Source organism: Ranitomeya imitator, chromosome 5 (assembly GCF_032444005.1).
Source record: "Ranitomeya imitator isolate aRanImi1 chromosome 5, aRanImi1.pri, whole genome shotgun sequence".
NCBI classification, from domain to species: Eukaryota; Metazoa; Chordata; class Amphibia; order Anura; family Dendrobatidae; genus Ranitomeya; species Ranitomeya imitator.
In genome coordinates, this window is record NC_091286.1 from 368,035,393 (window position 1) to 368,052,376 (window position 16,984).

Genomic DNA, 16,984 nt, shown 5'->3' on the forward strand with positions numbered 1-16,984 from the left:
TACAAAGCAGTCCTTTTCTCAGATTCCGAACTTTTAGCCAAGAGCAATGGTTAATTTTCACTCTAAAAAACCTAACACTAGAGTTAATGGTATCTAAAAAGATTGAAATAATCATGAGGAAACGGAGTTACTGTCCATAAATAATCAAATTTTTATTAGTTATCAACCACAAAATTCTAATATTGATACAAGTTTCAACAATACATATAAACCTAAAACAAAAAGAGGGATGGTGGTAGCAAAAAGATGGAAAGACACTGCGTGGATATACCCAATGCCAAAAAATCCTTTCCTAAATGGATGCTGGCAGACTGCCCCCTGACGAAGCTGACGCGAAACGCGCGTTGGGGCCACTGCGTGGAGCATCCTAACTGCCAGCATCTGGGTAAGGTTTATCTGGGCACTTTTGCATGTAGGTATGAATATATTCTTACTAGTAGTCCTCTGAGCCTATGCGCACGGCTCAGTGTATTTGGAAATAACAATTGTCATTACGTATTTTGGATACTTTATAGTGCCTTGATCCTAGCCCAATTTTGATTTGCACTTAGCACTTTAGGAAAGGATTTTTTGGCATTGGGTATATCCACGCAGTGTCTTTCCATCTTTTTGCTACCACCATCCCTCTTTTTGTTTTAGGATTATATGTATTGTTGAAACTTGTTGCATCAATATTAGAATTTTGTGGTTGATAACTAATAAAAATTTGATTATTTATGGACAGTAACTCCGTTTCCTCATGATTATTTCTGTATTGTGGAGTGTCCAGCCTATAATTGTGGCTCTCTTTGTGAGGCTCCCCCACTAGGGTTGTGAGCATGTTAGAGAAATTTGTGAAATATTTCAATTTGGTCTTTTTCTGTTATCTAAAAAGATTGCAGTTTAGCAAATAGCAAGGATTTTCCAGGAAAATATGTTTTACATCAAAGTAGTATGTTGTGATTTACAAGTACTTCATTATACTCTGGGCTATTGCTAGACCTCAGAACATAATAAGTGTAAGATGTAAAAAAAGGAAAAAAATTGAATACTCACCTAACTGCTCACCCTTCCTGCCATCTAGTACTCTTCCCTTCTTTTCACATTCATCCGTTGGAAACATCTTTTTCAGCCTACTTTACTCTACGACAGGGTCTTCTAGCATGACTAGACCTATGGTGTTACCGGGCGCCTGAGGAGTAGTCAGCATACAGTGACATAAGAGGCCTGCCCGAGCACAGAGTAAAGCAGGCCAGAGAGGATGTATTTGATAGGTGAAAGAAAGAAATGCAAAAGACCAGGTGGTGGGCTGCAGGGGCAAGAGGACAGATGTGTGGTGAGCTTATTATTTTGTAACCTTTAGCCCTCTATGATTCAGCAAAATGGCAGTGACAGCTGACTACTATATTGCTGAATTCACGCTGAATGAGTTGCAAAAAATCATGTTATGGAAAATATCAATTTTTATAAATTTATCATTTTTAGAATTCAATTCCACTGGAATACATTGGTTCATCTTTACCTAACACATCTAGGGGTAACATGATCACCCATTATAATTTTGTGTGCTAGCACTAGCACTTTGTTTCATACTTCTAAAGATTCATAACGCATTAGATGAATTCCCTTGACAAGTAATGGAATCTGTCAAACTCTTTGTTACTGGGCTGAGTAATGCAGCAGGCAACAATGAAAACCTGACAAAATTGTGAACAAGCCCTTAGATATTTCCGCTTCAAGTTCAATACATTACCTTCAATCCTAGCTCTCCTTTAGCTCCAGGTTCTCCCTTTTAATGAAAAAGAATGAAATTTCCAAGTTGTAATTATTAACCCATTACTTGCCAAATTAAAATTTTTAAACATATGGATTTTTCAGAAAAGGGCGTCCCAATATTCAATTAAAAATGACAATGACATGATTTCCAATTTTGAAAACATTCATTTTACAAACACAACACAAAAAATTGGACCTAATTATAAAAATTATAAAATCTTAGTTGCTAGAAGCTAAAGATTAGGCGTCCCAAAAAAAGGGCATTGGTAGATAATGGGAGAAAACTATTTCAATAGACACAGAATGAAAACATTTAAGCTTAATACAGAATGCAGAGCCGCAATAAATTTTATAGGCGTACACACATTTTGATGTCATTAATATAGCAAAATGAAAAATATTATGCCATGTTTTTTGTACAATAATTGGTTTTAAATCTTTGTCTGGAAGCATAAATCTGATATAGTGATATGACACTATCTATAATGCTTTGAAAAATTATGCCTATTTGCCTGTAGTTTTCCTCAATCAGCACTGATATAAATCATGATCACACTGCTCAAATTGAGGCTTTCTACTTACATTTTTTTTAAATTGCCACTTTATAAAATTTTACCAAGAATTTCTGGATCAGTGCAACATGACAAAGTAAATGCATGCACATTTAATGTCATTGCCAATCATATAAATAATTTACTTTGTTTATACTGGCATTTCTGCCAGTCTTTTGGGTTTCCAGTATTTTTGTGTGACATGACTAGTATAGTCTGTGAGGTCAATCAGAAATTCTTATTTTTCTTTTTTTTCACAAAGATCTAAAATAACTATCACTGCTTTGTCTTTGTTATAGAATATAAGAATATATTTAAGTCTATCTATCTACCTATCTATCTGGATATATATATATATATATATATATATATATATATATATATATATATATATATATATACAGAAAAATTGGAGGCAGCACAACGTTTGTAGTGAAAAGGAGCTATTTAATCAGCCCAGAAAGCGACGTTTCAGTCCCAACAGAAACCAACAGGTTTGGTATTTGCCCGGACTCTTTCTTTGTGCTGCTCAAATTTTATATATATATCTATATATATATATAGATATATATATATATCTATATATATAATTGTCTAAGGGTTTTTCCGTCTGTCTGTCTGTCTTTCTGTCTGTCTGTCTGTCCTGGAAATCCCGCATCTCTGATTGGTCAAGGCCACCAGGCCTCGACCAATCAGCGACGGGCACAGCATGGCGACGATGATGTCATAAAGGTTGCCTCGACCAATCAGCGACGGGCACAGTCTGCCGCGAATTCGCCTCGACCAATCAGCGACAGGCACAGTATCGACGTAGATGTCATAATGGTTGCCATGGTGATGATGATGTCATAAAGGTTGCCTCGACCAATCAGCGACGGGCACAGTCTGCCGCGAATTCTGGAATCATCATTGTCCATATACTACGGGGATATGCATATTCTAGAATTCCCGATGCATTAGAATCGGGCCACAATCTAGTATATATATATATATATATATATATATATACAGGTCCTTCTCAAAAAATTAGCATATAGTGTTAAATTTCATTATTTACCATAATGTAATGATTACAATTAAACTTTCATATATTATAGATTCATTATCCACCAACTGAAATTTGTCAGGTCTTTTATTGTTTTAATACTCATGATTTTGGCATACAACTCCTGATAACCCAAAAAACCTGTCTCAATAAATTAGCATATTTCACCCATCCAATCAAATAAAAGTGGATTTTAAAAACAAACAAAAAAACCAACAAATAATAATGTTCAGTTATGCACTCAATACTTGGTCGGGAATCCTTTGGCAGAAATGACTGCTTCAATGCGGCGTGGCATGGAGGCAATCAGCCTGTGACACTGCTGAGATGTTATGGAGGCCCAGGATGCTTCAATAGCGGCCTTAAGCTCATCCAGAGTGTTGGGTCTTGCGTCTCTCAACTTTCTCTTCACAATATCCCACAGATTCTCTATGGGGTTCAGGTCAGGAGAGTTGGCAGGCCAATTGAGCACAGTAATACCATGGTCAGTAAACCATTTACCAGTGGTTTTGCACTGTGAGCAGGTGCCAGGTCGTGCTGAAAAATGAAATCTTCATCTCCATAAAGCATTTCAGCCGATGGAAGCATGAAGTGCTCCAAAATCTCCTGATAGCTAGCTGCATTGACCCTGCCCTTGATGAAACACAGTGGACCAACACCAGCAGCTGACATGGCACCCCACACCATCACTGACTGTGGGTACTTGACACTGGACTTCAGGCATTTTGGCATTTCCTTCTCCCCAGTCTTCCTCCAGACTCTGGCACCTTGATTTCCGAATGACATGCAAAATTTGCTTTCATCAGAAAAAAGTACTTGGGACCACTTAGCAACAGTCCAGTGCTGCTTCTCTGTAGCTCAAAAGTGGCTTTACCTGGGGAATGCGGCACCTGTAGCCCATTTCCTGCACACGCCTGTGCACGGTGGCTCTGGATGTTTCCACACCAGACTCAGTCCACTGCTTCCTCAGGTTCCCCAAGGTCTGGAATCGGTCCTTCTCCACAATCTTCCTCAGGGTCCGGTCTCCTCTTCTCGTTGTACAGCGTTTTCTGCCACATTGTTTCCTTCCAACAGACTTACCATTGAGGTGCCTTGATACAGCACTCTGGGAACAGCCTATTTGTTGAGAAATTTCTTTCTGGGTCTTACCCTCTTGCTTGAGGGTGTCAATGATGGCCTTCTTGACATCTGTCAGGTCGCTAGTCTTACCCATGATGGGGGTTTTGAGTAATGAACCAGGCAGGGAGTTTATAAAAGCCTCAGGTATCTTTTGCATGTGTTTAGAGTTAATTAGTTGATTCAGAAGATTAGGGTAATAGGTCGTTTAGAGAACCTTTTCTTGATGTGCTAATTTATTGAGACAGGTTTTTTGGGTTATCAGGAGTTGTATGCCAAAATCATCAGTATTAAAACAATAAAAGACCTGACAAATTTCAGTTGGTGGATAATGAATCTATAATATATGAAAGTTTAATTGTAATCATTACATTATGGTAAATAATGAAATTTAACACTATATGCTAATTTTTTGAGAAGGACCTGTATGTGGGGCTATAATAGAAGGTTACCCCTAAAATTTACCACATATTGTTATTTGCTCAGATTTAGAAAATAGGACATCGTACAGCCATTGGGACTTGGATTGAGATAGAAGGGTTTGTTTGTGCATTTGGCATTGATTATTTATAATCAAACAATCTCTCAGTCTTTTAAGAGGTCCTACATCACAGTAGCTGTTTTGAAATGCTTGAAAGTAAATCCAATAATCCATAAAAACACATTAAAGTTTGAAACAGATTAATTGATTCACTTTCAATGCCAAAAAATATTTAATCTGAAACCATTCTATAAATGATACAATTTTGAGAATAAATAATATGTCTCAGTCTTACTCACAGGGTCACCTTTTTCTCCTTTTGTGTCAGACACAGTCTGTAAGAGAAATGTGGTGATTAGTTATTGCATATAAATTCCTTCTCAATAAGAAAAATAAAAAACAATAATAAATTAATGCATTACATAAAAGAAAATCCTTTTGCTTCAGATCTTTAGATATTGCGTAATAATTATAGCAATAAAAAAAAACACAGAGGGGCAACATTTTCGATCATCTAAAGGGGTGTCCTTATCATATCAGACCATGTAATCACACTACTGATCAGTTAATAAATAAACAAAATGCTAATTTTTCAGCTAATCAGATTAATTAATGATACAGGAGAAAAAACGAGTCAGAAGCTCATAATATACAAACGTACACAAAACTTTTATTAAATATCCATATACATAAAACTAGAACTGTTAGTGTGCGAGTGCATACAGTTCTTAGAGCAATCAGTAATGTTTATAACAATATGAGGTACATGACAAAAATTCCAAATCAGATTAATTGTTGTCGGCAGTACATGCCCTAAGTAAACAGGAAATGTTATGACAACATTCAGGCTGTATGGTGACAAAAGGATTTAAAGGCAACCTGTCACCTGAATTGGCGGGACCAGTTTTCAGTCATATGGGCGGAGTTTTTGGGTGTTTGATTCACACTTTCCATACCCGCTGGCTGCATGCTGGCCGCAATATTGGATTGAAGTCAGAGGCGTAGCTAGGGGTTCAGCTCAGGGGGGGCGAAACATGTGAGTGGGCCCCTAACAGGCGGACATATCATTAGTGCAAACTATGCGGCAGCACATGGGCCCAAGAGTTAAGGGGGCTCTTTTCTACCCCTAAATAAGGTGCAATTTTGTATTTTTAGAAGTTCTTGGGCTGCAAAGGGCCCATATATTGTTCTTGCACATAGGCCCTTTTCTGTCTGTGTCCACAGACAAAATAAATCTCTATACAATAACCAGCACTGATATTACCGCCATACGGTAATACCATATAGTGGTAGAGACCAGTCCTGCATGACATAGAGAGATCACAGTACAGCTATAGATGGTGACTTACAGAGGACGTTCTTTCCGGGGGAGCCATTCACTTTTCCCATCTTTTCCACCTGGCCCAGACTGACAAACTGTGTATACTATTACTTCAACATTTTTCAGTCACCGCTCTGTGTATAGAGAGAGGCGGCTGTAACTGATGCCCCGGGACTGACTGACAGCCGGTACAGCACTATCTGCCACCCTGTAGTTAGGCTTCAATGCTTCGTAAGTGCCTACTTAATATTTAGGAGTCCCCCTATGTACAGTAATAATGGCCCCAGCATCGCTGATGAGAGCAGGAGGTCATGTGACGATTTTCTTCTATTGAGAGAAGTCAAACTTATCTAGTCGACACGTGCAAATAGCAAACGTGGTCGCACGACCGCCTGATCACACCAGTGGTCTTGGGGTCTCATGACGGCAAGTGCACCCCATCATGATTTGGCAGTCTGTAGAGTGACTGCAGACAATTATCCCAAGCCTTTAATAACTTAAAGGGAACCTGTCACCCCCCCAGGGCCTATTAAGGTAAAAGAGCCACCTTCTTCAGCACTAAGGCTGCATTCTGTGAAGGTGGCTCTTATGTTTTTGATCCCTAATAACGCTGAAATATTCACTTTTATGAATTGTGCGCCATACCTGTATTGAGTTTGGGGGGTACGTTTTCTCCCCCTGACTCAGCAGCCTCGCAGCCGTTCATCATCCCACCGAGCATCGCCTCCTTTCTGTCTTGTGCCGTCACCGGCGCTCTGCAATTATTTCTCGGGCATGCGCAGAGCGCGCTGCCCTGGAACTTATATCAAGTGATGTAAGTAGATCGCACCTGCGCATAGCGCCAGATTCTCAGCCCTGCAGTGTGAATAAATCATAACACACTGCGGGGCGGGATCTCGGGCCTCCGCTACACGCAGGCGCAATATCAGTACATCAGCTGATGTGAGTTTCAGGGCAGCGTGCACGGCGCATGCCTGAAAAATGAGAGCCCAGGCATCGGCACCCGGTGGGATAATGGACGGCTGGGAGGCGGTTGTGTCTGGGGACAAAAGACGTACCCCCCAGACTCAATACAGGTATGGGGCGCAATTTATAAAAGTGAATATTTCAGCATTATTAGGGATCAAAACCATAAGAGCCACCTTCACAGAATGCAGCCTTAGTGCTGCTGAAGGAGGCTGGCTTTATTACCTTAATAGGCTCTGGGGAGGGGGTGTGACAGGTTCCCTTTAATAATTTAATTATAAGCAATTTATTCTTATAACATAGAATGCAGCCCGTGGTTACTGTATTGTTATACTTGTTAGGGGGCAGACAGACGGACGTATTTCTCATGTGAGGATCGCATCGCAATCCTCGGACTGACCGTCGGCTCTCCTGACCTGAGGCTGACAGTTGCATAGTAATCTATCACGCTGTCACACTTATGTCAGGAGAGGTGTCAGGGCCAGTCCGAGGATTGCAATGCACTTGTCGCATGAGTTATACAGTGTCTGTCTGCACCCTTATATTAATACTTATCCTTGTTATAGTAATTTTAACCTTCTTTGCTATGCTTGTTTTACTAATACTTATAAAAGACCCAGCTCGCAATAATAAAAACCCCCCGACCTCCCCATCTCCAGCCCCCAAGACAGCAACTATTAGGGTATGTTTCCAAGGGGCGTATTGCTTGGGTTTTTGCTGGGGATTGGATGCTGTGTACATCCGCAGCGTCGAAACCGCAGCTTCCAGATGTTACAGTATAGTGGAGGGGATTTTATGAAATCCCATCTCCACTATGCGTACATAGACGCAGGTGGCAGACCTGCGTAACCGGACATGTGGTGTGTCTTTCTAGACAGCAGCATGTCTATCTTGTGGAGATGCTCCGTCTCCACAAGATAAATATAACAGTCTATGAATAGGATGCAGTGAGTCCACCTGTGTTCAATGAATATATGTGGAATCACCGTGCGTACAACAGGGGGCAGCGCATTTGGTGGAGCGGGGTATCTGCTGCGTCCAAAGCGCTGCCAATACACCTCGAGGACACATACCCTCACATATGATAGAGTGAATATCTCATAACATTAAACAGTATAATAATAATCAGCCCCCCAGTACCCCCTCAACTCCGTCAGCCCTCATAATACCCTCAAACTCTGCCATTCACCCCCACAGTGCCCTGTCTCCCTCCCACTATACCACCACCCTCTCTCATTTACCCCCACAGTGCCCTGTCCCCCTGCACACCCACAATAACCCCCATCGTTTCACATTTACCCCACAGTGCCCTGTCCCCCTGCACACCCACAATAACCCCCATCGTTTCACATTTACCCCACAGTGCCCTGTCCTCTCCCACTTCAGCTGCTACAATACCACAATCCTCTCACATTCACCCCCACAGTGACCATGATATGCCTAAACCGAATTACTCTAATAAATTCCATCCCCACTTACTGATGAAGTTTTCAGGCAGTGAGGAGAACCAGGAAGTGTCCAGATAGATGCAAGGAGGGCACTAGGACCCAGCGTGCCTCAGCCAAACCAAGTGTGCACAGCCAGAAAGTAACTGCAGCTGCTGCTGCCAGCCAGGAAGAGACTCCTCGGGTGAGACCACATCGCACTCTGCAAGAGGGGGGCTCTGCAGCCGGCATTGTGCTGCTCTCTCCCTGATACCTCAGACTCAGCAGTGGATCTCCTGGTGGGCCCCTTCAGGTGACTGGGCCCGGGGCAATGGCCCCCTCTGCCCCCCCAGTAGCTACGCTACTGATTGAAGTTCATTCTATGTCCTCCGTAGTACACGGCAAGATTGCCTCGTGCAGGCATGTACTACGGAGGACATAGAATGAACTTCAATCCAATATTGCGACCAGCATGCAGCCAGCGGGTAAGGAAAGGGTGAATCAAACACCCAAAAACTCCGCCCATATGACCGAAAACCGGTCCCGCCAAATTCAGGTGGCAGGTTCCCTTTAACTCCTTCATGACCTTGGGTTTTTCCTTTTTCCGTGTTCATTTTTCACTCCTCTCCTTCCCAGAGCCATAACTTTTTTATTTTTCTGTCAATTTGGCCATGTGAGGGCTTATTTTTTGCGGGACGAGTTGTACTTTTGAACGACATCATTCGTTTTAGCATGTCGTGTACTAGAAAATGGGAAAAAAATTCCAAGTGCGGTGAAATTGCAAAAAAAGTGCAATCCCACACTTGTTTTTTGTTTGGCTTTTTTGCTAGGTTCATTAAATGCTAAAACTAACCTGCCATTATGATTCTCCAGGTCATTATCAGTTCATCGACACCTAACATGACTAGGTTATTTTTTACCTAAGTGGTGAAAAAAAATTCCAAACTTTGCTAAAAAAAGAAAAAAAATTGTGCCATTTTCCGATACCCGTAGCTTATTTTTTGCGTGCCGAGATGACGTTTTTAATGATAGCATTTTGGTGCAGATACGTTCTTTTGATCGCCCGTTATTGCATTTTAATGCAATGTCGCGGTGACCAAAAAAACGTAATTCTGGCGTTTTCGAATTTTTTCTCGCTACGCTGTTTAGCGATGAGGTTAATGCTTTTTTTAGTTGATAGATCGGGCGATTCTGAGTGCGGTGATACCAAATGTGCGTAGATTTGATTTTTTTTATTGATTTATTTTGATTGGGGCGAAAGGGGGGTGATTTAAACTTTTATATTTTTTTTTATTTTTTCACATTTTTTTTACTTTTGCCATGCTTCAATAGCCTCCATGGGAGGCTAGAAGCAGGCACAGCACGATCGCCTCTGCTACATAGCAGCGATCTGCTGTTCGCTGCTATGTAGCTGAAAATCGGGTGTGCTGTGAGCGCCGACCACAGGGTGGCGCTCACAGCTGCCGGCGATCAGTAACCATAGAGGTCTCAAGGACCTCTATGGTTACAATTCTGAAGCATTGCCGACCCCCGATCATGTGACGGGGGTCGGCGATGACGTGATTTCCGGCCGCCCGGCCGGAAGCGGTAGTTAAATGCCGCTGTCTGTGTTTGACAGCGGCATCTAACTAGTTAATAGGCGCGGGCAGATCACGATTCTGCTCGCGCCTATTACGGGCACATGTCAGCTGTTCAAAACAGCTGACATGTCCCGGCTTTGATGCGGGCTCACCGCCGGAGCCCGCATCAAAGCAGGGGATCTGACCTCAGACGTACTCTCCCGTCCGAGGTCAGAAAAGGGTTAATTAAAAAAGGTTATGTCCCTTTAACTTTATGCTAGCCCATATGAATAACTAGTATAAGATTACTGATTGACTAGGAATTAGATGATCCACACTCATTACAGTGGCATGTAAAAGTTTGCGCATTCCTAGTCAAAATTACTGTTATTGTGAGTAGTTAAGCTAGTTGAATATGAAATGATCTCTAAAAGGCCCAATGTTAAATATGACACATTTATCTTGTATTTTAGACAAAAAGAAAAATATTGTAATTTTTTACATTTTAAAACTTGCGATAAGTAAAATGGGTGGATGCAAAACTTTGTGCATCCTTGGAGATTTGTGTGCTCAGATAACTTTGACCAAGGTTTCAAACCTTAATTATCCTGTTAGGGTTATGGTATCATTGTTAGGAAAGGCCAGGTGATGCAAATTTCTCAGCTTTATAAAAATCCAGCCTCCTCTAACTTTGTGCCAAAAAATAGCAGCCATGGGTTCTTGTAAGCAGCAGATCAGCACTCCGAAAATGAAAATGGAGGAAGCCCAAAAACCAGGAGATGGATATAAGAATATAGCAAAGCATTTTCAATTTGCCCTTTCCTCAGTTTGAAATGTAATTAAGAAATAGAAGCTAGTAGGAACAGTTTATTCAAGATAAGGTCTGGAAGATGAAGCAAAATTTCAGTGAGAGCTGCTTGCAGGATTGCTAGAGAGGAAAATCAGAACCACCATTTGAGAGCAAAAGACGTTCAGAAAGATTTAGCAGACTCTGTAGTTGTGGCACATTGTTCAAATATTCAGAGACACCTGCACAAATATAGCCTTCATGGAAGAGTCATCAGAAGAAAACCTCCTGCGTGCCAAAATAAAATTCAGTGTTTGAAGTTTGCAAAAGAACATCTAAAAAAGCCTGATGAATTTTGGAACCAAGTCTGGTGAACCGATGAGGTTAAACTAATACTCTTCGGCAACACTGATCAAAAGTGTGTGTGGAGAAAAAAGGGCAGAGAATTTCAGGAAATGAACATTTCCTCAACTATTATCAACATGTTGGTCGATTAATTAAACTTATAGGTTATGTTGCATCCAATGGCACACAAAACATTTCATTGGATAGAGGAAAGAATGGATTCACCGAAATTTGAACAAATTCTTTATACAAACATAACACCATCTGTAAAAAGCTGAAGCTGAAAAGAGGATGGTTTCCACAAATATATAATGATCCTGAACACATGTCAAAATCATCTGCTTTAAACAGTCGTGAGTATAACGTAGCTCCACCCATGGCTGTTAAGCTGTTAAAATACATTTTTTTATGTGTTTTTTATGTGTTCTTTAATAAAGTTACATATTTCTTAACTACTTCTTGGTCTAGTGTGAAGGAGTTTTTTCAATGTTTATTTATGGTGTTACCTTCATGGCTCTGTAAGGGATATTATTTGGTGTTTTTTGTTAAAATCCACTGTCTAAGACAGCAGCATTTAAAGGCCCAGTGGTGCACCTGCAATGTGATCTTGGGGTGCAAACGGGTTGCTATGATAGATGAAGATGAAGACCCCTGTGATTGTCATAAGGATAACCCTGTGAAAGCCAGCCTGCAACTGGCAAACATGGGAAATAAACCAGTCGAGAAGATTATATAAGTTATATGGACGTCGAGGGCTTTGGCGCACTCAACCTGTGAAGTTACAGGGAAAGATGGATGCAGACTCTATGAGGTGGGAGGTGTTGCAATTCAGGTGCACTGCTAGTGGTGGAGAAGACTTCCCAATGTTAATGAAGATAGCAAGAGGGACACTCGACCTATGCCTTGAAGTTGTGTCTGGTACCTGTGTTAAAGATGACAACCTGTTGGGACTTATCCTATATTCCTGTTTGGAAAGACTACCAATTGTTTAGTAAAGCTTGATTGTTTTCACAAAACCTACATCCCCTTGATTGATTGCTGTCAAGGAGGCCTGCAGGCCAAAAGTAAGTGTAATGCACCCTACACACAGCAGCACACCAGGACAGTTAAATGTATTTTCTAAAGAGTGCCAGAGCCAGTGGGAGCAGCATTATGCCCACAATGACCTCGCCTGGGCACTTTACATAGGGATAAAGGTCAAAGTGCATAGCTCATTCCACATAGAGACAGAAAAAGGCATTAGTGTTGAAGAACATTTAGTTGCATCTATTGGAGGACAGAGATATGATAGGGGCAGCAGCAGTGTCAGTGTAATTGCTTAATGCCTTAAAATTACATAACAATCTCAATCTTACAGTACAAACGTCTGGAATCCCTCGTTCACTCTAGCTCTCTTCTTCCCATAAAGCTATATTAACAATAAAATATATTAAATACAGTATTGAGATGGAAAATTGTTATATACACTCTTCCAAGGTAACTGGACTACTTTAGATTTGCTGCAAATGAAAAGTTTTGGGAAAAATATCCAGAACCTGGCGATTTCGAATTTCAAAATGTTCCATCATCTCTACTAATCATGCATTTTGAGAAATACTTCTTTAAAGCCTCAGCAAAATGTGGGATTCTCTATTTTTCTTTGTCTAATTATATTGTTCTTAATAGAGAAATTTGGAAGAGCACAGTTTATTTTTATACTACACTATTTTATGAAAGCAGCTTACAAATAGTAACTAAAGGAGCTTGATTTAAAATTGGTGCCACAATTTCCGACAAGATTTTTCTAGAATTTTCAATTAATCAAAAAATTGTTATGAACTGATAATTAGCAAATGACATTGTTGTCTTTTGCTCACCATGATTTTGATGGCCCGTAGTCAATAGCATAAAAAATCATCTTATTTCAAGATTTAACCAAAATAGCTCTGTTTTCGCCTAAGGTTTTTTCTATCCACATTATCTGACTGCACATATTTTAGATTTAAATCTTGACTGACTCACAATAAACACTGGCCACATTATTAACAATGCCATAAGGATGTGTCATTCATTAAATATGCTTTTCAAAACTAATGAAAATAATTTGGCAGGTTGTACTATAAATCAAAATCTAACACAACCTCAATATGCACTTTGAGTAGGGAAAATAAAAAGTTTTACACCTTTGATAGAAAATCACAGAAATTCAGATCTGCTAAGCCTCATGTAATTTAGTAATTATTATGCAATGATATCACTACAGGGACCAATTTACATTTTGCCTCTAAATAAGCTTGACCACGGAATTGGATAGAAGACCTGATAACACCATTTTAAACAGAAGAGATCTCAATAATGGGTTTTGTCTGAGATTTGATGCCAGATGGAAATTGCATGAAATACAGATAAGCTTAACATATCGTTACTGCCAACTTGGAGGTCCCACTGTGATTCTAAGCACTAGGCTGGCATTCTGCTCTTACAGCCAACGTGGCCAAATTTTTATTTAACTATCTTTAGTCCTCCTCAGTTACAACATCCTGAATTCTCAAACTTTCCTTTAATCAGAGATTTACTCCAAGTTTTAACTGAAAAAAACCCAAACTTTTCATAATTTTTTAACAAAAAAGGTTGTTGACTTAGAAAAGAAAATCTACATCTGCTATGACAAAGATTTAAGCCAGAATTTGTGTCATTTTCTGGCTTTAGTATTATTAAATCTGTACAAAATTGCAGGCCAAAAAGTTGTATAAAAAACAAGCATTAACTGATTACTACATGTAGGCCTACGTGTTACTGATAGACATTTATAAATTACGGCATTTTGTATATGTCCTAAACCCAAGAGCTATAGGTCAATGTGTGTTATTAATATGGGAAGCTGTATGTGGGAATTTCACAACTCTACATGTAGCATCAATGGCCAAATTTGACAATAGCTAGTCCACTTAGCATGTTCCAGAGTCACCCTGGCCTTCACAACTTTAGTCATCATTAGTTTCATTTACAGAGCAGCAGCTAACGCTTGGAGAGAGTTGGCAAAGAATAGTAAATAAGCTGGGTCAGTAAAAGAGGGATGAAACAACGGAAAAAATCAGTAGGCAGGGAAATAATTCAGGGTCAGCAAAAAGTATCCAACCAAGGGACCGATAAAACAGATCAAGATGGGTCAGGTAAAACACAACAAAGACAGAAGCATATAACGCACTAGAGTAGAGTAGAATGTATAACAGTCACAGGGTAAGTAAACAGGGAAGGTGTAAATAGAAAGCCAAAACACTGATGGGGCAGCAGTATTGAGAATATGTGGCTCCTCTTTACTGCTGAATGAGATCCAAAGTAAAATCCCAGGAGACACGAAGAAACAGTAAGATGACTGTGGTTATATCCTGATGAAAAAGGCAAATAACTTTGAAATGCGTTGAAGATAGAATTGCATGAAATTTCATTTTGTCTCATGCAATTTTACCTCGGATCTCCTTCAGCAGCACAAATGAAATATGCTGCCCCTCACTGAAAAATTGCTGTTTTAATTTACATGCAAATGAGGCTTAAGTGCTCTAGGCATGATCAAAGAATATCCCAAGCTTCTTCTTCCCTTTCTCATTTCCTGCTCAATAGTGAAATGTTAGTCAAACAAAGAAGGGGAGTCTGGGTAGGGAAAGAATAAGGGAAACAGAGGCGTGGAAAGTACTTTAATCATGTCCAGAACACTTAAGCCTTATTTACATATGAATTAAAAATTAAATTTTTCAGTTAAGATTGCAAACCTAAAGGTATAGAGGACATTATCTTTCAGATTCAGCAACAAAACCATATACAGTTGAAACCAGCAGTTTACACACACTATATAAAAAGACACAGATGCATGTTTTTCTCAATATCTGGCATGAAATCAGAATAAACCTCTCCCATTTTAGGTCAATTAAGATTACCAAAATTAATAATATTTGATAAATGCCAGAATAATGAGAGAGAGAGCGAGAGAGAATGTTTTAACGCAGTTTTATTACTTACTGCAAAGTTTACATACATTATATTAGTACTAGATGGCAGCCCGATTCTAAAGAATCGGGAGTCTAGAATCCATATATACTTTATTTATTCAAATGTAAGAATAATACAATTAATAAATAATAGTAAGAAAGAACAAAAATAATAGGCAGTATATGGAGAAAACACCAAACAAAAGTTCAAAATTGGTGTGAAAATGTCACTGAACCACTTCACAACTAAATATATATAGTTTTGGTAAATGGTATTATCATTTTTTTGACGAAATTCGGCAGGAGCTTGAAGAGCAACGTCACTGGGCCCGCCTCCACGCAGTAGAAACTTGCTGTGAGGTAAAAATTCAAAAATCACACCAAAATGGCGGGCGGAGTGTGTCACAGTATGGCACGTTTCTGATTGGTCGCTCGCAGCAGGCGGCAACCAATCAGACACTGGACACTGTTGACGTCACTTATCTCCGGACATTAGCTCCGGACATTAGCTCCGGACATTAGCTCCGGACAGGAAGTTGGCACAAATTGCAGGAAGTAGTATTCTAGGCAATTATATATTAGATATAACCAAACCGCTGCATGATCAGCTCTACCCTCGCCTACTGTATTCTCACCCATCCCTTGTAGATTGTGAGCCTTCGCGGGCAGAGTCCTCTCTCCTCCTGTACCAGTTGTGACTTGTATTGTTTAAGATTATTGTACTTGTTTTTATTATGTATACCCCTCCTTACATGTAAAGCGCCATGGAATAAATGGCGCTATAACAATAAATAATAATAATATTAATATTTGGTACCATTGCCCTTAAACTGAATGACTTTGGTCAAACATTTGGGAAATAATTCCACAAGTTTCTTACAATAGTTGGTTGGAATTTGGCCCATTCCTCCAGAAAATAGTGGTGTGACTGATCCAGGTTTGTAGGTTGCTTAGCTTGCACCTGCTTTTTCAGCTTTGCCCATAAATTTTCAAAAGGATTGAGATCAGGGCACTGTGATGGCCACTCCAAAACATTGACTTTGTTATCCTTAAGCCATTTTGGCAGTATGCTTCTGATCATTATCCATTTGGAAGACCCATTTCTGCACAAGCTTTGACTTCCTGGCTGATGTCTTGAGATGTTGCTTCAGTATTGCCACATAATCTTCTTTCCTCATGATGCCATCTATTTTGTGAAGTGCAACAATCCTTTCTGTAGCAAAACAACTCCACAAGATGATGCTGCCACCCCCGTGTTTCACAGTTGGGATGATGTTCCTAGGCTTTCAAATTTCGCCCTTTTTCCTCCAAATGTAACATTGATAATTATGCCCAAAAAGTTCAATTTTAGTTTCATCAGATCACAGGACATGTTTTCAAAAATGAAGGTCTGTGTTCCTGTATGCATTTGCAAATATTAATATGACTTTTTTATGTTTGTCTTAGAATAATGGCTACTTCCTGGCAGATTGGCCATTCAGCCCATGTTGATACAGTACAGTACAGTTTCACTGTGGATATTGGCACAATCTTACCAGCTTCTGCCATCATCTTCACAATGTCTTTTGCCTTTTCCTTGGGTTGAAAAGCACATGTCAGATCAAAGCAAGTTCATCTCTGAGACACAGAACCCTTCTCCATATTATGTGGTATGATGGCTGGACATTCC

General features: G+C 39.9%; 1 protein-coding gene across 1 annotated transcript in view; it reads right to left on the minus strand.

The window, feature by feature from the left end:
* COL19A1 (collagen type XIX alpha 1 chain) overlaps positions 1–16,984 on the minus strand; it is a 1,728,692-nt gene that overhangs the window by 482,960 nt on the left and 1,228,748 nt on the right. Inside the window, exons 21-22 of the mRNA XM_069726653.1 lie at positions 5,248–5,283; positions 1,733–1,768 (exon numbers count right to left, since the gene is read on the minus strand). Of these exons, the coding sequence (XP_069582754.1) occupies positions 1,733–1,768; positions 5,248–5,283 (72 nt within the window). The remainder of the gene's footprint in view (positions 1–1,732; positions 1,769–5,247; positions 5,284–16,984) is intronic.